We start from the raw sequence: 21,817 nt of genomic DNA, 5'->3' as shown, positions 1-21,817 counted from the left end.
ACTTTTATCGGGCCTTAAAGAACCTTCGCAGTTTATTGTATTAGGACGGCCGAGAGTCGGTCTCCTCGTTCTCGCTGCTTGCTCGACGATAATGCACGCCGAGATGGCGGCGAGATTCGAACGAAACGAACGCGCGGTACGCGCGGTCCGCAGAAATCGTGTGAAACTTTATAAATTCATGAAATTCGTAATCCAGCAACGGCCGTTCTGTTAAACAAAAAATCAGCGATTCACAATTCACTTAACGAAGAAACTTCTATTATTTCTTAGAGTTACTATCGGTAAAAAATCATTTGGATTTCTATCGAAAGGCGAAAATGGGTTTCGACTGCGACCGAATCGTGCTGTTCTGCATCGAACATCGATACTTGTTCCGCAAGATCGAGCACACGTGGGGACACCCCGGCTTAGCGTAATCGGGGCTGAATTTTTCGTAGCAATCTCCGGCCCGCGGTCGGCCAGGGTCGGTGATTACCGATAAGCATTCAATTTTGCTAACAACGCCCTGCACGATCCTGCGGCCGCGTCTCTTCCTTCCTCCAGAAAAGGATCGCATGATCGCATGATCTCTTTGCCGGAGACGCGTAAATTCTGTCCGGTAATGGCATCGTTAATTTGTCGAGGTGTTTTTTACAGTCGACAGTGCCGCATCCGATAATAAAATATGTCCGGGGGATAAGACGATTTTTATTCCCGGTTACAAGCTCGCCGACGATAACTGAAATTTCGCGAGCGATTCGGGAGCGGAGAGCCTCGGGGAACCCTGGTTTCCGGGTACGTTGATTACGGCCACGCGGTTTCGAGCAATTAGCGAACGACTCCGTCGGACGGAGAAAGTATCGGCGTAAAATTAACCAGTCGTAATTTTCCTAAAGCTTTTCGAGATCGGGCCCTTCGGTTACGCGCCTCCGCTTTCACGCGGGAAAACAAAAAGCCCGGCGAACTGCTCGAAGATAGTGTCGGCTGCCGGGTAATTTATGCGAACGTAAACTCCTATAGATCCGTTCGCCGAAGTTCGAGCGCAAAGTGGACGCCTTTATTGACTCGACGATCGGTATCGCAATAATATAAGAGCCTCGTTACGATTACTCTGTTCGAAACATCGCGCTGCACCGTGCTGCCCGCGATTTTTCCACCTATGCCCGCCGACTGTAATTCGCAGACTTTGCATCTAGATGAATAGCGGAGATTACGGATAAGTAGGTTACAAGTGACACTAACTTTTTGCGAATCACCGAGCCCCGAGTGCAACTCGTTTGCCCTGGCTTGTCTCTTGCTACGGGTCCCTTCATTTTCACTTCATCTCCATGCACCTGTATTTCTTCGATTAAAACGCAAAAGTTACCACGCTAATGAACCACGCTATAATTTCCTCGCGGAGAATAAAAAACGATACCACAAAAGCGCCACGAGGCAACGAAAAGGTGCAACATTTGGAAAATAGGTGTTTGCTCGTTCTCTCTTCTCTTTGTTCTCCGGGTACCTGACTCTCTTTCATTGCCAAGCGAAAGATCATTAAACCCTGAAGCTAATCTTCCTCCTGCGACAGGGTAGAATGAAGTGCAAACCGACAAAACCAGCGCAAGAGAACAAAAGGATCAAATGTTTAAGAAACAGTCCCTTCCTGTCTTCTTTTTGCTCTTCTTTATTTGTACTCTCTTCTTCGAGTAACATTTTAAGAAATGCAACGAGATGAACTGGAAGATGTAACACTAACTCCTCGCACTATAATAAAGACTTCACCCATAATCTATTGGATACGAATGTCGTTCATTTTGTCAAAATCGATACAAAAAATTGATAGAAATAGAAACAGATAAAGACACAGAAGAAACAAAAAATTGTCACGTTGAGTTCGGGAAATTATTAAGGGCCAAGGGTGCTAATCGCGAGAGTATATAGCTGCGAGATGTTCTTCGCATCGTTCCTTATGAATCCCGAAAGCGACCGTCTCGCAGCAACCGGATCGAAGACGAAAGGTGTTAAACATTCGGGAAAGTAGTTCCGCATTAGGACACGTGATCGAGATCGTAGAAAACGATCGCGTGCAGTGGAAACCAGTTGACAATGGCCGAATGTAAGGTGGGAGGGTATGTCAGCAGGGCCTCGGACCATAAATCGGTCGGATTTCCAAGGAGTCGTTATCGCTCGTGCAGGTCCCATATGTCGTGTCAGCGGCGTGCTCGCCGGCACATGCGTGCCCGCGCGTATGTAGAGTGTAGAGCCGCGTGATCGCCGGTTTACGACACAAGGCCGTGCAATCGCGAGCGATCATCCTCCGGCCGACATCGTAAATCCGACCGGGGGTTCTTAACCTTATCGATCGGCCGTAACTCCGCCGCGATAACGGCCGCCGAATGCACGCTTCGGGCCTGGTAACGTCCGCTCCTCGCATTCTTCGTCCGTCAAGGCCCGCGTTCCGCCGTTTTACCGCGCTGATCCGCGCCGACCCGCTCCGAGACCGCGGCCGGCGATTTTCCCGAGCCCCGCTCGTTGGGAATCGGCGCGCGTTCTCATGGCTTTATAATTGGTATGCGCGGAATGAAGACAGTTCGCCTTGATATCGATCGCGCTTGAACTCCGCAACGCGGGTCCTACGCCGCCGGTCGAAATAAACACCGATCCGATTACACGCGATCCAATGCACTCTATCCATTCGATAGCAAGAGACTTAAATTCGTCGTCTCGATTCGGCTCTAGATTGGGTCACGGTCATTGGGACAAGATTCGCCATGGTTTTCCCAGGTTTTGGGATGCGGCGATGATCGGAGGGTTCGGTTAGCGGCTAAACAGCGGTGTCTTAAAGGTCTCCAGATTTTTCCAGGAGCGGCCGCGTGTGGTTGAAACGGTCGAAAAAACCTCTGGCCCGCGTGCACAATGAGCATAACGCAGCCAGGATTCGTGCATTCCTCGAAGGACCCAGCGGCAGCCGCTCTACGCGCGGTCAAGAACAGTGCAAACGACCCTTCAAGGCCAACCACGCAACCCTTGCATGGTTCGAACGGCTGCCTTCCATTCAGCGTCAGCCCCCGAAACGCGGTAAAAATTCTTCCCCGATTCTTCCGAATTCCTCGTTCTGTCGTATAAGCACGATTAACATTAACAAGCTCTTTAGCCCATTATGCATTCGCTTGAACGACTGTAAATCACGGATAACGAACGTGGACAACGAGAGCTCGTAAACTAAAGCAATAAAGCCGCGTAAAAAGGTGGCGCGGTGAACGCGAGAGAAAAATCTGAAGAAAGTAAGATTCGAAAAAATTAATCCAGCTTTTATACGGCCGGGTCCACCTGGCGGAATGTTTGCTGCCGCGGGCTCGTAACCGGGGCCCTTTGTTTCGGGTGCGCGAAAGAGGACCGGCGAAAGTGGCGCGCGCGGATTTTGAACGGCGCCGCCTCGATGCCGCATGAAAGATGGCCAGAGAGCAGCCTCTCGTCGGCGACTCCTCGCGTGAGACAGTGGCTCGTAACATTTTTATTAAGCAGTTAAAATTTTATGAACACTTTGCCCGGAGCCGGGGCTACCGTGCGCGTCCGCCTGCATTGTTGAGCGAGCCGGGCTCCGCTTGGTTCCGGCGTGATTCCCCGTAGATGCGAGAGATGTCACGAGGTACGCGCTCTCTCCTCTCCCCGGATCGTCGACCCCGATATGGCCGCCAGCCGTGTCTCTTCGTGTCGTCCACCTCGAGACTTCGAATAAATTGTACGCGAGACACGCACCTTTCCAGACCTCGGCTCTTGGGCGTGGAACCTTTTCACGGAGAAGCTTCTCGATGTATGCGGCCATACATCGACCTCTTCTACAAGGAATCGAACAATAGCCACCGACGAGCTCCGCGACGGCCCCCTCCCCCTCCCACAGCCTATTTTTAGCCTATTCTTTCTTCAAATTGGGGGAGACGTACTCCGTTGAGGTGGAAGTAATATTTGTACATATATTACGGAGAGAAATCTTTAATACCCTCGTCGTTACCATAATTACATGTTAAAAGGTTACAAAGATAAATAAAGTAAATTATCCCTAATTGACGCTCAGATTGTGCGCAAAAATGGACAATTTGGGAATAGAGGACACGATTCTTCGAGCCTTGTAACTCGTTTTTATAGCGACCGATTGTCAACAATTATAAAAACGAGCCGCGAGACTCGAATAATTGTCCCTTCTTTTCCCAAATTGTTCATTTTTGTGTACAATCTAAGTGACAATTAAGGAGAATTTACTGTAGTTAAAGAGTTGAAGTTACTTTAGCCCCGCAGTTCCCTCGATTTAATAATAAATCCCAAATAGTGACAAATAGATCGCATTGTTTCCGACAAAATTTGCGAAGACCGAATTAGTGAAAAATTTAAAATAGTTCTTCCGACCCACGGTGTTTCCATTTTATATGACCTAGTGCATCTTATGCATATGAAATCGAATATTATGATCCATGCAACAGCTTAAGCTTTCGACAGCTCTTTAAACATAAACAAATTTAGATTACTAAAATTATTTTGAGACGTGACATAACAATTTTTAATGCCGCCTCGGTGTCGAAAGGGTTAAGAGTATACGTTATTACGCTGAAACAATATTTTCAAACAGTACACCTAATTAATCAAATCAATCTACGAACGTCTAAGAACGCTGGAAGCCGCGCCTTCGAAATTCTCTAGAAATCCTTATTTTCTCACGATCTCGTGCAGCGATTCAGGATTCAGCTGATGACCGCGGAAAGGAATTAGATTCCAGTCAGACCAATCCTCTGACACGATGTTCTGGTTGCAGAGCATCGCGTGCAATGATCGTGTCCCCGACCGCTCTGGCGTGAGTTCGAGGAACTATGTATCCCTGACGGTATCCGGGAAACTTCGTGGAAATCCACGGGGAATGGGGGTAAGGGAGGGTTCGCCAATCGGTTTCTGTCTGATCGGTCGGTTCTGCAGAGGGGTTGGCGATGCGCCCGAAACTGGGGAGAGGCCTGTGTTCGGCCACCCCTCGTCAGATGACGCCACTGTATCGCACGAGGCTATTAGATTTTCGCGAGCCGGAGCCACCCTTTGCCTCGGCACACCCTCTTCGTTGCCTCCAGCTCCGCGCTTTCGAGTATTATACACGACCGAACACTATACGCTGCGTACCTCTTTCATCGAAAATGTTCTTTTTCTTAGACGATATTTTCTTTCGAGAGGGTTGAAAATATCACGAGGTGTCAGAGACCGGCGAAACATCGAATCATTTACGTTATTTGCATTGTACAAGAAATACATTATTTAAGCCGATCTGGTTTATTATTTTATGATTATTTTACTTCTTACGCTTCGTTCTAATTAGATGTTGCAGAAAATCGTTGTTGTCGAACCTACCGACGAAAACGACAAGAAATAAGCGAAACGTTTTTCATGCTCGCGTCCAAATTGACAACCATAAATTATCCCGTGTTCTTTTTTTGTCGTGTTGATAGGTCGGTCGATTTATCGCGACTCGACGTGCGATTAGAATGCAGTCTTATATGATCTCTTCTTTCGAAGGTGTTGAAGAGGATCCTGAAGTGTCAGAAACCGGTGAAGCATTGAAACATTTACGTTGTTCACATCGTACGACGGTGGCATGATAAAAGACGATCTGGTTTCATTAACACTAGATTTACGGAGCACAAAAAACAGCTGTTTTGTATTAGTTTATAAAAGTAACAATAAAACGTTTACTCTGATTTTTAACAAGTGTGATTGCAATAACTCGTAAATGTATCTTTACGATATGAATAATCGTAAATTAAAAAATTAGCGACCCGTCATTCCGACGGGTTCCGTAAACCTAATTAATGATATCTAATTTATGATAATTCTTCTCCTTATACGATGTTCTTTCTCGGAAGGTTCGAAGAGGATCGTGACGTGTCAGAGACCGGCGTAGCATCGAATCGTTTACGTTATTCGCGCCGTACGATCCGCGCAGGATCGATAATGGACGATCAGGTTTGCGCATTATGTTGCGATAATTGCAGGAATCGCTGGGTTCGAATGAAGCGCGAATCGGTAAGAATCATTTCAATGGGAGATTCAAATATTCCGCAGCGGAATAAAGTTGCAAAACCCGGGGCCTAATGGGTGGACTCCAAGGGCGTCTTCATTCTTGGCATAACAGGGCTGGAAGTTTGCTGGGGCTGCAGGACCCGGCGAATCCGGGCGCTGAAAAATTCCCGAGCGTTCTCGAGCAGAAGACTCTTTTGACAAAAAAAAAGAAAAAGGAAGAGGAGCCAACACGTAACGTCAATAACCATTCGCGGCGGCGGCGACATCGTGCGTTATCAGGAACGAAGCCGGGGAACACGGGGCGTGGAGACCGCGGCGAGCGTGACCGAGCCGGGAAGGAAAAAAGAGGAGCTCCCGAGGGCGATCGCGCGATTAATGAAATTTGCGACGCGCGCCGGTTCAATTTACGGGCCGCTCGTCCTTGTATGTTTCCCAATGAAGAGCGTTTTCGTTTCCAAACGTCGGGCCGATGCCCGGGCCCAGCGCGGTCCCCTATCGCCACGAAACGCGGGACCGTCCCGGGGCCCCGGAATGCGCCCGCCTTTCTCTTTTTCTCCGCCAGACAAAACGCCGTAATGGCGCGGGACATGCCCGGCCAGCACCGGCGATCGCCATTTTCTGAGATAATATTTCCTCCGACTACTTAGTATCACGGATTCCACCACCAACGGGGTCCCCAGGATTCCGGCGACTTCAGGGAAGTCTCAATTCGAGCGTGGATTCCTTTCGTTCACTCTGGACTGCGTTAGAAGGCGCGCAAGACGGCCTTGGATTAGCGTAGACACGTTCACTGCTGCTTCGCCGGTTCAGAATGTGGATGAACTTGATGGGTTTTAGAATGAAAGTGGAGCACCTTTGGTTACACTGACAGATACACAGTGATTCCTCGCTAATTCGCGCGCAGATTGCGCAGAAAAATGGACAATTTCGGGAGAGGAGATACGATTATTCGAGCCACAAAACGAATACCACTCGGACCACAAAACGAATCGATTTCGTACTGTGAGAGTAGCTACAGTAATGTCTCTCTAATTGACGCCCAGATTGACCACAAAAATGGACAATTTGGAAAGAGGGGATACGATTATTCGAGCCTTGCGGTTTCTTTTTATAGTTATAAATTGTCCACAATTATAAAAACGAGCCGTAAGGCTCGAATAATCGTATCTCCTCTTCCCAAATTAGCCATTTTAGTGGACAATCTGAGCGTCAGTAAGAGAGACATTACTGTACTTGGCAGTGGCCCTAGAGAGACTCTAGCCACGAGACTCCACAGCACAGCTAGGCAAGGCGCAGGCAGAGGTAAAGGGGCAGGGGTTAAATTTCCGCATATATTAAACTATAGAGCAACTGTCAACACTTTTACTCTCAGATGAACACCAGCCTTTAGCCCAATATTTCGAGGTATTAGCAAGTTAGTCCCTATCAAAGCACACCGTGTCGAACCTCGGGAGTCCTCGAAGCAGACTTAGCAGGTGGCTAATATTCAACAAGCTATCGGGCCGCGTTCTGGACCGGTGTCCTATCGAACGAAATCACGTAAACTCGATAGCCATCGATAAAACGATGGAAGGTCCGTTCGAGGAGGCTGAAAGTGTGCTCAGCAGGTGTCAAAGCTTCGGCGAGCCACTCCCCGTCAAAACATCGAGTAGCAAAGAGCAGATAAAGTCGGAAGGGTACTGCGGCCGGATAATAAGGGAGATGAAACTGCCGGCGGCTGGTAGGAGGGTTGCGTGTAGGCAGGCCGTGGCCAAGAAAAAAGGAGATCGGGAGAGCCGAACCGGAACGTTCTCCGGAGCAAGAAATCGGGAAACGTTGGCCGGTTTAACCGGCAGTCGACGGTAAAAGCAAAGTGGGGGTGTACCCACGCGTGTGCGCGCTCCCCGGCCGGGCACATTTTATGTTTTGATGGCGCAATAAACCGTCGTAAAGCAGCAGTAAAACGCATCGAGTCGCAAGTCCGCTCGGTCTGTCTCTACCCCGACCGTTTAGCCCCCCTTTCCGTCTTTCTTTCTCCACGGTCGGCCGATGTCGTCAAGTGGCCCGCCCCGTTCGCGGGACCCCGTCACTGTCTCGCGCACACTTGTTCCGGACCTTCCGCTACCTCCGTTGCGTCACGCGAGTCCGTCAAACTGTCACGTGCCCGGCCAACCCGATCGTGTTTACCGGCGCGTCCCCTTCCACGACCACGAAAGTTTAAAATTCCCGCCTACTTGGCGCTTCTCCTGCGCGCACGCGTCCCTCCGACGGAATTAGCGTCTAATCTCAGCCATCTCCGTTGCGTCACGCGTGCCACGATTCAAAATTGCCGACGATCCGCGCGCGCGCGCGCGCACGTCCTCGCCCCAGCGGATGTCCTATCAGCGTTTAGTCTCAGCGCGGGAATTTTCGAATAAACGATCGCCAGCGAGGCAACGGCACGGCTTTCTTTGGCACGAATCGCAAGAGAAGAAGAATCGCGAGGTATTTTCTAGAGCACTGTCTACTTTTTCAGGGGAAATTTACGAGCTGTTTTCTTTCGAGCGTGTTTGTTTCTAGTCTCCGAGAGTTCCGACGTCTCGGTGGCCTGTTTTTCGTGTCAAGCCGCTCTCTGTTTGTGGACAGACAATTCGCTATGTTGACCGCGTCACGTACTTGGAATTCCCCTGTTTGTAACCTTGGTTAAACCGAGTTCATAACTTTTTTATTTGTTATTACTGCCGAGACGCCGCGAGCATTCGAGTGAATCACGGCTAACTCGGGCTTAAATTGTTCGTCGCGTTAGCTCGTACTTCAGAATAGGTTTACGCGTGCCCACGGGGCGGTTAGCCGGTGCGCCCCGCGCATAAACAACCGCGTAGGAATGCGCGCAATTAGTTTCCGATATTCCCGTTGAACGGTCGAGATCCTTCCCGGCCAAGTGCCGATGAGATACGGATGCGTCGGAGCCATCATTTAGACCGGACTCCTGCGGAATCTTCCCGGGCTACGAAAAACAAAAAAAAAGATGGCGGCGCAGCGGTTGCCGTCGCGGACTTCATTAGCCGGAACAACGATCAGCACGCGGCCGCGGTGTTTGAAGCCGCGGAGGAGTGTTCCGTCGTTTACTTCGCTTCGGGAAAAGAACTGTAGTTTGTAGCAACGTTAACAACGACTTAATAACCCGCTGCGATTCCGGTGGGTCTTCCTCGTAGATAGTCTACGATCGGCTGACAGAATCGCGCAATTTCCTCGTACGTTTCCGCCGGGGGAATTGTGTCAGCCGGGCCACACCAATTAGGATTTTCATGCGTTCGCCGGTCGTCAAGGAAATTGCTAACAGATATAATCGCAGCAACAGAATTTATTGCTCGGTGTACTTCGCTGATCTTAGAATCGAGTGAGTTTCATTTTAGAAATTGTTTCTTCGCCTTGTGGTACCGGGTAATATCACTTCGAATGGACACTTTATTGGATATGGATAATACAGACTTATAGAGAGCTTTGAGCAGTTTTCCGTGTTCGCAGATCATTCCGTGCAAGTTTAAGCGAGATAACATTCTCTTTCGCCCACTGAGAAGATTCATGCGGTAGCATTATTTCTACGCAACCTTCGTGATAACGTACAAGTTCATTAACATATTCGTTATTAGTGTCCCTAGCGTGCATAGTTACATTTATTGTATTTATCGTGTTAAATACATCGTATTCTCTTGTAAAATATTCTCTAAATATCATGCTGTATTCGCGAAATTAGTTCGACGTTCTCCGCGTGAAATACAAAACCGTAGTCGTCGCAATCGTGCGACGCTGTTAACGCCACGAATGCTACCGTATGCCAACACCGAAATAAAAATTGTAATATACGAGAGATTCGCGATTCCTGGAACGTCCGAGGAGCAGCTTATCTTTTTAATCGTTGGCGACGAAACCGCGGTAAGATTTTGGCGACAGATCGCAGCTTCCCGGTGCAGCATGGAAGAAAGGTTCGGGGCCTCGGCCGGGCCCCGCAAGAATTAAACGGGCCGGGTGAAAGTTTCTCTCGTTTTTCTCGACGGTATCTCGCGGTTATTATTCACCGTGCGCCGCCGTTTTTTACATGGCCCAGGAAACCGGCGGGCCCGGCTTGATATTCTTCGATAGAACGTGGAAAATTATTATTACCATCCGGGGCTCTGTTGCCGCGTTCCAAGAATCGACCGACCAATCGCCGAAGTGCACCGTAATCACCGTATTCGTGCATCACGGTTTCACCGTGCTTTCTCGGAACCGCTAATAAAATTGTCCGTAATGACAGGCCATGCATCTCCGGGCTCGGCCTTCGAGCGCGGTCTTCCTGCGGCTTTTACAGCGCGAGGTTTGTTTAACAAATTACGTTACATTTTTCTACGGTCCACGGCCGCTGTATGGAAACGTTTCGCGGAGAGAAAAATACGAGTTCCGGCACGGGTAACGAGCGATTATGGCTACGCGTCGCTTTCTCGGACGGCGATTATTAGACTGCGGATTTTACGCGTTTATGGGAAAAATCGGTGAGCGAGGTATGGTAAAGTCACCGGGAGAACTTAAGAATATTTTTGCGTTATTTTCATATTTATATTTGTTATTTATTTCCGCAGTCTAGCGGTTTTTATTCGCGTTCACTCGAAATGCAACTTCGCTCCGTCGCGACAGTTCCGAAAAAATCGTTGGATCTCAAGTGATCATTTTCAAAGTATCTAGGTATTTACTTAGATCTATTTAGATCGGGAAATTGTTAGACTGTTGCGGATTGTTTCACGGTACAGCCGAGTGCAATTTTAAGTTTCAGAAGCTCGTGGCTGGCTAAAATGTTTGGTCACTCTCTAAACAACTTGGACAAGTTACAAAAAAGTTGAAAAATCTTCACAAAGATGGTCAGAAAACATCGCCGAAGATATTTCCATGTTAAAATTAAACATATCGCGTCGATCAAAATGACCGGTCTCCCACATCGCATTTTCAAATTGTTGAGATTACGAAAGCTCCGTCTCAAGAAACGATTGAATAAATTCCTTTGTTCCGGCTACCATTGCAACAAAAATAGCGAAAAGTCTAAATAAATTCAGTCTTGTCGGATCGATGTTTTGCATACTAAAAGATGCATCAATTCCAGAATTAGAAAACAGGAACTTACTTCCCGTAGACGCGGTTACGCGAAACGATGGACAGGTAAAAAAAAGACAGGGTTGAAATTTCAGAAAGTGATACAAAAATTCTTAGCATTGTGATTCTTCCAAAGCAAGAAAGTTAGTCGCTTTTCGAGCCGGATAAGTTCGGTGTTAGAACGAGAAGATCTGGCTGCTACTCACGGTAGTTGCGTACGGTTGAACCAGCGAGATCCACTTCCGTTCTGGTCGGACGTCGAACGGGAACTTTGCACCTTGACCGAAGCTGGACTCGAGGGAATCGGTAATCTAGGAGAGATACCGTGCGGGAGAAACGTCGCGGGATCGCCTCTTATCTGTGCCTCGTCGGCGTTTTAGGGCCAATCTTTCTCCGGCGGCGTGTCCTTGCGCTTTCTTCGGCCTTCGATCGCGGAGCGCGCGCCACGCTTTATCGTCGAAAAAACGAGAGATTCCTGGCAACAGACGAATTCCGCTCGCGCATCTGCGACCGAGTAAATCGCCCTCGTAAAACGTGTCAACATTGTGCACGCCCCTTCCCTGTTAATTCTTTTTAAGGACGCTCACGCCCGACCGTAACAAGGAAACCATTAATACATTCTCGAAGTAACCGGACGATTGTAAAACGAAAGCGGCGCTGTAAATTGTCGGGGTCGCAAAAGAGGCCGCGTGGCGCGATCCCACAATTAAATAGAACACGTTTTAGTCGGTGAACCTCGCCGGCCGTTGTTTATACTCCACAAATGTCTGCGGGGAAAATTTCGCGCCGGATTTTTATCGGACGGCGGATTTTGCAATCCATGCGAGGCTGCGGAGAAATGTAAATCAGTTTAGTAAGCTGGAGCTTGTTTGTGGACGTTTGTAAATTTGAAAATGGAAACGTCGATGCGGGTAGGTCTGTGTGTCGGTATCGCGATAGCAAAAGTCATTTTACGGCGGATACGAATGACCCGGTCATACTTTATTGTCTTTTTTATCATTTGATTATTCGTTTAGTATTTACGGGTCGAAATTCTTTGTCGACGAGAAATAAAGAAAATACATTAAGTTCGTAATTAAAGATAAAACAATAACTTCAAGAGTAAGATGAGATAAAAGCAGATGCTACAAGATTACAGAGAAGGTATATCGTATACAGAGGACTTAAAATCGAGAATTAAGTTACAAAAGAAATCGAAAGAACCATAATAACAGTTAGCATTATTACATGTACGATTTAGGCAATTATATTTAGCAAATGTAGTTCTATGGCTCGGGAGAGTAAAACGAGAATGATTTCTAATGCGATGCGAAGGAGTATAAATTAACAATCGTAGAACTGTAAAAGTCGTGATCAGCTGATTAATGATTTTATATATAAACAAATGGTTTACTGCTGTTCTACGTTGCTCGAGGATCATTAATCCGAGGTCTGCCAATATTTGGGCGAAGTCCTGGCAGTAAACAGACATTGGCGTATCAGTCCGATAAAAGATACAAATTTCCGGCAATATTATCTTATTTCCCGAACATTCGCCGATTCGCCTCGAATTTCGTACATTTCCAAAAATGGTCCGAAAAAGCCGTTGTAGGTAAAATACCCACCGCGAATTCCCTCGCTAGGTAAACGGGATTCGCATCCGCTAGACAAAGCTGGTCGGTAAGGCAGATCCGGGGAAAACGGACCGTGACCTTGATCCGTAATCAGTCGTTACGCGCATTGCTTTTTAATTGTCTGTATAATTAGCGGTACGTATATACACGACACTTAAACGGCGTGTAAACTGTATATTACGATTAGATATGCCCGGCAAAAAGTGACACGTACCGACTATTTGCATAATGAATACGCGAAGGAAAAAAAAAGGGATCACCGCGTGGACATTATCGTTTAATGGTTTACATTAATGTGCATCGGTTTCGTGCCGCCCCGCTTTCATCCTCGGACAATTTCACCGCGTTTCGTACGGATTGCGTTCGCGATATTCAATCGCGGGTACACATCTGATATAGACAGCTTAATTACCGGTACTTTTGCGTTCGCTGTTAATCAAAGCCTCCGACTCTACGGACGCGCTCCACGTGCTATCTCTGGTTCCTTATCAGCGGACAGGAGTTGTAAACGGTGTAATGGGGATTAGGTGATAACGGGATCGGCGTCGCTGGGATCCGATAATGTTGAAGTGGGTGCTGACTCTGGGAGGTCTCCGATTGGGTGACCGCAGACTGTAAAATTAGTTTCCATTGCTACTAGTTTTTAGTAGATCGAAGTTTGATTAAATGTGCAAGATTACGGTTGCTGAAACAGCTGCTGCAATAAGCCTTGTCTTTTTTAATCTTGTATTAGATTTTAGGGGAGTCGTATGGATACCGATGAGGGTAGTTGTGTTAACCCCTTGCGTTCGAAGCAATTTTAACAGTTCTTGAACATAAACAAATGTAATAAATCATTAAATTAAATATTTAATATTGTACGTAACACTGTATTAATAATATAAATATTTAATGATGTAAATATTATTAATAATGTTAAAATTATTTTGCCACCACTCGAGTGCAGGGGCTCAATTCTCTAAAATAATGATCCCAGATTGTAAAAAGGTATAACGGAGAGAGTTTGTTTAAGGTGTATGTACATTGCAGAGCTAGAAATGCAACTTGTTCCCCGCAGTTTTTGGCCGAGGAAAAATCGAGCACCGGAAGCATTGTTTAAACGAACGTCGCATAAATTTCCTCGGATACCCAATCCACGCTATCGGAACCGCGGCCCTGCGCCGAAATTTCGTTGACCGGGCGTAGAGGATGCCGGTACAGAGCGAGCGACACCGAATTCTCGGGATCATCTCGAAGATGGCGCGCCAGGTGCCTCTGGCCCGATCGTGGCAGGGCGTCACCCCGACTCACCCCTTGGCCGGGGTGATCCTCGCAGGACCACCGCCCAATTTCTCGGTTCCCCCGTGCCGGTCGGCGTCGGATGAGAAAATTTCTCCGTGCGAACGAGGGAACCTTGACTCCCGAGAATTCCAACGACACGTTTTGAGGGCTCCAGAAGAACCAGACCACCTCTTTATCCTCCGCGCATCTCTTCCCGCAGCCAAACGCATACCAACGCGGGCCTCGCCTCCTCTGTCTTTATCCGTCTGGGCCGCGGCCGTCCGTGCCACGGTCGCAATTTACACCCCGTGGTGCTCAAAGAAGACAGGTACACCGGGGACACCTATCTCTGCGCGAGGACACACAAGCACGCGAACGCTCGCGATCGGCTCGCCGACGTCGCCCGTCCGGTTCGTCTTCGCGATCGTTCGTTTAATTGGACCGGTCATGTTGACGAAACTCTTTGTCCGGTCCACCGCTTACGTAATTGTGGGATCGGCGCGGATCGGTGACCGTACATCACCGCGATCCCCCGGTTTATTGGATCCTGGGCCACGGATCAACGTTAAGATAGCATCTGATAGGGGGCGTAGGTGGGTCCAGCTTTCCTAATCGGTGATACCGTACGTCTAAGCTGCCAGTCGTAAAGATGAGGCATTAGGTGCACGAAAAGAATGGGAACAATATTGTATCGTAGGAAAGAACATTGCTCGCGACATTGTTAATTAACCGGTTAGCTGTTTTTTTTTTAGAGTATATTCGTCATTTGGAAATGGCTATGTTTTGTGTCGCGAGGAGTATACTTGTCAAAAATGGCTAACTGATTATGTTAAATAGATATATTAACTCTTTGCAATCGAATGGTGACTCTCGAGAGTCACTAAAAATTGTTACATTATATTTTTAAATAATTGTAACAGTATCAGATTCATTTTTTAACAGTTTTTTAAGTATAAATGAATCTGATGCTGTTACAATTATTTTAAAAAATAGTGTAACAATTTTTAGTGGCGCCCGAGAATCGCCATTCGATTGCAAAGGGTTAATTGCAATTATTATATTTGCCAGACACGATTCCGTATGCGCGAATCGCAACGAATCGTATAAAACGGAAATACCCTCGATCGAGAAACATGTTTCGGATTTCGAATTAAAATAGCTTCGATGGCAAAGGGTTAATGTTAGGAATAAAATTAAAAATAAAACAGTCATTTTGTTACAGATTAATTTTATATTGTAATAGTCACGGATACACATTTCAAAGAGATTGCAACAACTAATTGGTTAATTAGCTGGGCGTTTCACTCGGTTATGTACCTTGCGGAGGAAGCATATTTGCAATGCTAATAGAAGTACAAACTGATCATGCATCCGACCAAGGCGTTGGTTCACGAGCCAGGTTGTACCGGGTACTCGAATAAATCCTTTGAACTACTTACAATGGATCGAAATGGATCCAATGGATCCTGCGTCCACCTCCAAAAGAATCTTCTAGCATTCCTCTAATAAAATTGAACTCCGCGATCTTGATCCCATTCGTTAAGGTTATATTATACGCTGAAATATCAGTGCTTTTTAAGAACATTTTCCTGGACAGCTGTGAGTTAATATAAAAGCTGTAACTTTCTCGAAACTTTATGTAAAAAAGAAACAAAAAATGCTCAGTCCGTAAACCAGATCCCAACCCCAAATTGTCTTGCTAATTGCAGCCAAAAAAAAAGGACGAATCCGACCGCGATATTCGAGACGTTAGAGAGCGTACAGCGACTTTCTTTCTCGTTTCGCGGGATAATAAAGGGGTTCGTGTCCCGTCACAACATCATACACACTTCTCAGCCGCTTATCTTGCCGGTGCGAGCGGATCGGTCTGGCCGTAGATGAAACCTGCTCGCATCCCCCGCGTCTAAAAAAAAAAGAAAAAAAAACGGGTACAACGGTTCGTTGTTGTTTCGGTCGTTTTCTATATCGTTCCATCTATCGAGCCGGGTCCCGGGGCCCGGCAACAAAGGCGGGAGAGGCATTTCTTCGTCTTTTGTGCGCTCGAGTCACTCTGCCATGTTTGGGGATCGTCCGATGAACGGGCGGTGTCTCAGAGAGGATCGAATCGGTCCCGGAGCGTGCCCTTTCTCTCTGGAGTACACAGCCAGGGGTGGGACATTCATCTCCATAGATTAGCTCGCCTAGGCAGTGCATAACGTCGGCGTGCCGACGCGCAGCCCATTTCGAGATACCTGGCCACGCCTGGCATCGGTCCCCCCTTCGGTTTCCTTCCCCAATTTATCCGGCATTCGTTCGGGACAAGGAATTATAGGATCTCGAGGTGATCGTTCCTAATTGTCACGGTAAATCATCCGATCGAATCTACCCGTGCCGCCGTATCCTGTTTCTTCCCCGGGACACGAAATTATCTCTTAATTTATCACCCGGGAGAAAGTTCAATCGATTGGAAGGTGTCCGGCGATGGTTTATGGGCCAGGGAGAAGTAAAATTTCGGTGCACGCGAGAGTGATAGCATCTGCGAGTATGCATATAGGTCGAGTGCAAGCTGCTGCGTTCACTTATTTACGTGCATTGCGATCGCCAAAGTTGAGAGAGCCCGGTTTCATTTCGAAGATGTTAGCGCGAGACTTTTCTGAACGGTACAGAGGGTCGAACCCGACGAGCGAGGTGTCGGTGGATTAACCCTCGCACGACCCTCATTTCTCCAACTTATTCTCCCCCCCTGCTGTCAGGCAGAGATCAATTAAAAGACCGAAGTAACGCCGGATAAATTTCGCGCAAGATTATTTGGAATCGTTCGTAAAACATTAATGCGAGACACTGTGTTGAGTCGGAATTAGTGGTGAACTCGGTAAATCGATACGAAAGTCATCCGAGGGTTAATTACCCCATTGTGTACACGTTTACGGGAGCCCATAAATCACCGTATGAATTTTATTTCTGTTCCAGGTGGAGAGAGAAGCGTCCGAGGTGAGTACGTGACCACGATCCTAACGGAGAGTCGGCTATATACATGTATATATATATATATGTATCCTCGATTTAATTACCTGCACTTGCCGGGGCGCAGACGTATAAATCAGGAAATTAATCAGGCCGAGTCCTCGATTTCCGGTCGTTAAAGGCGCTCGTTGAAATTCGCGGGACGGACAAGCCTAACTTCGACCCGTCGTTTACCCTGGCCGTTAGAACTGGCCACGTTACATCCGATCCCCCAAGCTGTAACCGTGAAGTCACATACCAGTTCCACCAGTTTCGTGACCAATTCCAACAAAAAAAAACAACAAAAAAACACATTTGAAAACTCAAACCATTGTGCCGGGATTGGAAGTTGGGCATTGTCCATTGTTTGCTGTTCTTTATGTTTGGAAATTGTAATTTCGACGGTGCCTGTGCTGTCAAATTGTATCAGTGGCGGGTCAGTGACTCTATCAATCGAAAACAAGTTCCTCTGGTCAGCCATCTCCTCGACTCCGCACAGTGCACGGTTGGATAGAAAGCTGATAATCAATTTAGGAGACGGAGGGGTAGTAAAACCAGCATAGCGGATCATGCTGGCTAAATTGCAGTTATCATTTCAGCTACCGAAAGCCTATCGGTAGCGTTCATGCTACCGAACGTGCCAAAGAGTGCCAAGCACCGACACAAATGTTTCTACGAAGACATCAACTGGCAATTTCTATCAACGATAGATACATCGGTCTTGATACAGCATCCAGACCGATCGGACCGAGTAAATACTCTGTCAATATCGCAGGAAGCACCGAACAGTACCAAGTCTGACACAGATGTTTCCATCGAGCCTTTGAACGGCGTTTTCTATCGGTAATCACAATCTCGATAAACATCCAGACTGATCAAACCGAGCATTCTATCCGTCTATTGGCTAAAAACGGCTCGGAACGTTGCGAAATCGTGAATCGAGGAATCAAAGGCAAGCTAGATATGGACACCCGTGACAGACCTATCATGGAAATGCTGGAGATAGTTCGATTTTAAAGATCCAAAGAGTGACTGGAGGCAGATAAAGCGTTAAGGGTGGTGGGAACCACTTGGAAATCAGCTAGCCGGACAGGAGATAGTCGAGAGCGGGCTGTGCATCGCGCGTAATCCCGCTGGCGAGACTTTTTCCCGCCCCTGCACATTTCCACCCTCGTGCTCGAGCATAGGATGCACCATGCCCCCCCTCGGCCTCGGCGTGGATCCCCGGCTGATCCGTCCCCTTCCCCTGAGCCCGGTGTACCCGCTCGCTTCTTGCCCCATCGCGCGGTGCCACCACTCTGAGAACGCAGGAATGCCGGCGCTATCCGAACCGGGACCGGGTTCAGTGGTATCCAAGAGTCGAGCAGACGACGCTCCTTCGAAACGCTCGCGATTTTCCCGCGAACGAGCAACCACCCAGGCGTCATCGGAGACGAGCCCTTTTCGGTGGTCGCGTCTCGCGTCTACGGAGAAAGGGTTGGCGAGCGTCCTCCGGATCGGGATCGACCGGAAGCGAGTGGGGATAGGTCACGGGGGGCGGCGGTGGTTCCCTGGTTAATTGATTCGATCGGCGGGTCCGAGCCGGTCCCGTGGAACGGTGGCAAGAGGAGAGGCCGGTTTCGGGCGAGGATGCAGTTCTCGAGGGGAACGGGATCGAAGGGCGGAGTTAGATAAAAGAAGCGTTCGGCGCGGAACAAAAGCGTCGAGACAATAAAAGGAGAGGAGATAAGAGAGGAAAACGTAGACGGGTCCGGGGAGGGAGAGAAGCGGAGGGGGCAACGAGGAGAGAACTCGCGAGAGAAACGGAGCGCGCGCGAGGACGAGGTAGAAAGAGAGAGAGAAAGAGCGAGAGGGGGAGGGAGGGAGAGAGAGAGAGGGAGGACGAGAGAGAGGACGCGGCAAAAATTTCGTGGCGAAGCTGACTGGATAGAGGTGAGACCGGAGGCCGTCGCGTCGGGCGGGCGCAATCCCGTCGAGCGGGTAAATCGGAAGTTACGGTGCGATTAGAAAGATCGATACGAAATTGCGAACTGGGGAAATTGCGGGCGGCGCGTTTACGAGCTGGCCGAGGGTGGTCGAGAGAGAGAGAGAGAGAGAGAGAGAGAGAGAGAGAGAGACAAAGGAGGAGAACGCAGAACGGTCGAAGGGAAAAAAAGCGGGCGGAACGCGTGCGATGCGTCGTGGAAAAACCGGCGGCGAAGCGGACCCGAGGAAGACCTAGAGAGGGCCCGCGACGTTCAGGCAGAAGAGAGCGGAAAACTGTAGACACGCACGGTGACGAAGGGAACGGAGACGAGCGCGGAGAGGTATCGTGGTGCGAGAGGCTCGAAGTCTCGAAGGCTCGAAGGCTGAAGAGAGCAGTGTGTGCAGGGAATAAGGCAACGTGGCGAGCAGGACTGCACCGGGCAAGAGAGAACGCGGAGAGTGGATCCGATCGGAGCAGAAGCGAAGAGAGCAACGCGCGTGGTACCGACGGAGAACGCGCGAGAACGGGGGAGAGAGAGAGAGAGAGAGACCGAGAGTGAGGCGCCTGCCAGAGAGGAACGGAGAGAAACGGAGAGAAGAGAGAGCGAGAGGCAGAGTCGGTCTCGGTTGTGGGGACAGAAACGGAGGAAGAGCGAGAGAAAGAGACGGGGAGAGAGACAGAGAGCCATTCATCTTGGCGCGCCTCGGCGGCGCGCGATTGGTCCGACCGGGATAAGGGAGCGACGGGATTGGTCGGCTCTGTTTACCAGCTGGTACCCCGGCGCGGTCGAGGATCGTGGAAGGAGAGGGGGGAACAGAACGGAGAGACAAGCGGCGCCATTATTGTAAGGGGTTACATTTAGCTGGCCGTGGGTTGTAGTACGCGGCGTTCGGGATAGGGGGCTATAGTACCTTCATGCATGGCCCATAAAGGATTCGTCGACTATCCGAGAAGTACGCAAGAAACGGCTTCTAACACCTGACAGGGGCCACGCTCTTCTCTTCTCTTCTCTCTCCGCGTGCCGTCGCGTCGCCTCGCCTCGACTTGCCTCGACTCGTCGTGTCGCAGCCCAATTTTCCGACGCTGGGACTGGGACCGCTGCGGCCGCAGATCAGCTGGGTGGGCCCCAAGACGCACCGAACCGCCGCACCAAATACCCGCTGCTTTATCACCTTTCCCGTGGCCCGGCGCGTCCAAGGAGCATCGTAATTACCATAAAGGAATCGTAACCGACCTCGGAGAACAGGACCATCGGTTGGACCATCCGTTGGCCCGTAGGACCTTGGACCGTCCGCGACCATCGGGGACCAAGGATGATCGGAGCCCAGCGCCGATAGAAACATACCCCGCGACCGTTGGTCCATCAACGGAGGAGGAAGAAGAAGAAGAAGAAGAAACAGAAGAAGGAGATCCGTTTCGCCGGTGTGCCGTCGCGAGTTCGCCGTGGACCCGCGCGACCACGCTCGTGCCAGCTATCGGTTCCCTGTGATAATGTGTACAAGTTGCGTAAGTGGCAATCAAAGTGGGGGTTGAAGCTAAATGACACAGAAGGGACAGTCGAGAGTCAGCTGGAGATCGGAGCGCAACAGCAGCGGCGAGTGAGCGACGGCCGACGTTAGGGAGCCAGGCCGACGGGTTCGTGTGCGCGCGGGATAATAAGTAGGAATAGGTAGAGATCGTCGTCGGGCAGGTGTAACAATCGGGGAAAAAATAGGCCGGGAACGGTTGGCCGAGGAGAGTTAGTGACAGTGGAAGAGATGAGGCAGCAGCCGGCAGGCTCGCCAGCGGCGCGTTGGTGTCGGTGTTGAGACACTGGACCCGGCACCCGTGTCCGGGCGTGTCTTCGGCATCTACGCGGCTCCGCAAGTACCGGCCAGCAGTACAGGTGCAGCCGCTATGAGTTCGAAATTCATAATCGATAGTATGCTACCGAAGTACCATCAGCAGTTCCATCATCAACAGTTGTTCTCGAGCGCGAACCCAAGCACGATCCAGGCGTGCACGAGCAGCCCGGCCACCGCCAGTCTAGAGTCCAGTTTATCCGCGGCTGCGGTTGCGGCCGCGGCGGTAAATTACGCGCAACAGCACAACTCGCCGAGCCCGACCGGCTCGAGTCCCCAGCACTCCGGAAGCTCCGCGTCAACGTCACCGGCGGCACGCACCACCTCGAGCATGTACCCGTACGTATCGGCGGCGGCGGCGCATCATCATCATCAGCAGCAGCAGGCGGTCGCGGCGGCGGCCTTCGGCGCCACGTCCAGCATGGTGCCGGGCTTCGGTTCCACCGCGGCATCGAGCGCCGCGTTGGCCGCGGCCGCGGCCGTCGACGCGGCCACCGCCGGCGACAAGTCCTGCCGCTACACCGCCAGCCTCGCCGGAAATGTAGCGCCCACGTCCGCCGACCCCATGGTCAACTACACCCTCGGACACCACCATCAGAACGGTGCCACACCGGGCAGCCTCGTGTCCTCCGCTTCCGCGTCCTCCGCGGTCTCCGCGGCTTCCGCCTCGATGGCCGCCGCAGCGCAGTTCTACCACCAAGCTGCCGCCGCATCAGCCGTCGTCGATCCGCTGACCTCCTGCCAACAACCCACCACCGGACAGCCCGGCATCTCGGACATACCCCGGTACCCGTGGATGTCGATCACCGGTAAGTCCGCTTTCGTCTATCTATCTACTTTGAAATCTTCCGTCGGAGCTGCGGTAGAATCTGCGCGGCCGTTGCTCTGCTTCGCTCCGTTCCGATGTAAACATCGCCGTTTTAGAACCCCGCCGGCCTATCGCAGCTCCAACGCGAACGTACTCTGCTTGCTTCGCTCCAAAACCAATCTCTCGCACCTTTCTTTCGTTATCGAACAATCGATCGTCCGTCGCAATATCCCCCACTTGCTTCGCTCCG

The 21,817-nt window shown here is 49.8% G+C and overlaps 2 protein-coding genes across 10 annotated transcripts in view; both read left to right on the top strand.

The window, feature by feature from the left end:
• The window catches only part of LOC143259440 (uncharacterized), a 475,413-nt gene that overhangs the window by 329,514 nt on the left and 124,082 nt on the right, over positions 1 to 21,817 (top strand). For 7 of the 8 annotated variants that reach the window (XM_076521695.1, XM_076521694.1, XM_076521698.1 and 4 more), the window contains one exon: positions 16,920 to 16,940. In XM_076521695.1, coding sequence (XP_076377810.1) covers positions 16,920 to 16,940 — 21 coding nt within the window. Of the gene's footprint in view, positions 1 to 16,919; positions 17,093 to 21,817 lie in introns of those variants that run through there. The other variant, XM_076521693.1, reaches the window with a different exon arrangement.
• The window catches only part of LOC117223929 (homeobox protein abdominal-A homolog), a 78,812-nt gene continuing 74,012 nt past the window's right edge, over positions 17,018 to 21,817 (top strand). Inside the window, exon 1 of one of the 2 annotated variants that reach the window (XM_033476524.2) lies at positions 17,018 to 21,568. In XM_033476524.2, coding sequence (XP_033332415.1) covers positions 20,815 to 21,568 — 754 coding nt within the window. In that variant the 5' untranslated portion in view covers positions 17,018 to 20,814. The remainder of the gene's footprint in view (positions 21,569 to 21,817) is intronic. The other variant, XM_033476525.2, reaches the window with a different exon arrangement.

This window comes from Megalopta genalis, chromosome 5 (genome assembly GCF_051020955.1).
Source record: "Megalopta genalis isolate 19385.01 chromosome 5, iyMegGena1_principal, whole genome shotgun sequence".
NCBI lineage: Eukaryota > Metazoa > Arthropoda > Insecta > Hymenoptera > Halictidae > Megalopta > Megalopta genalis.
The sequence above is the reverse complement of the archived record's forward strand: the minus strand, read 5'-3'. Positions and strand labels throughout refer to the sequence as shown.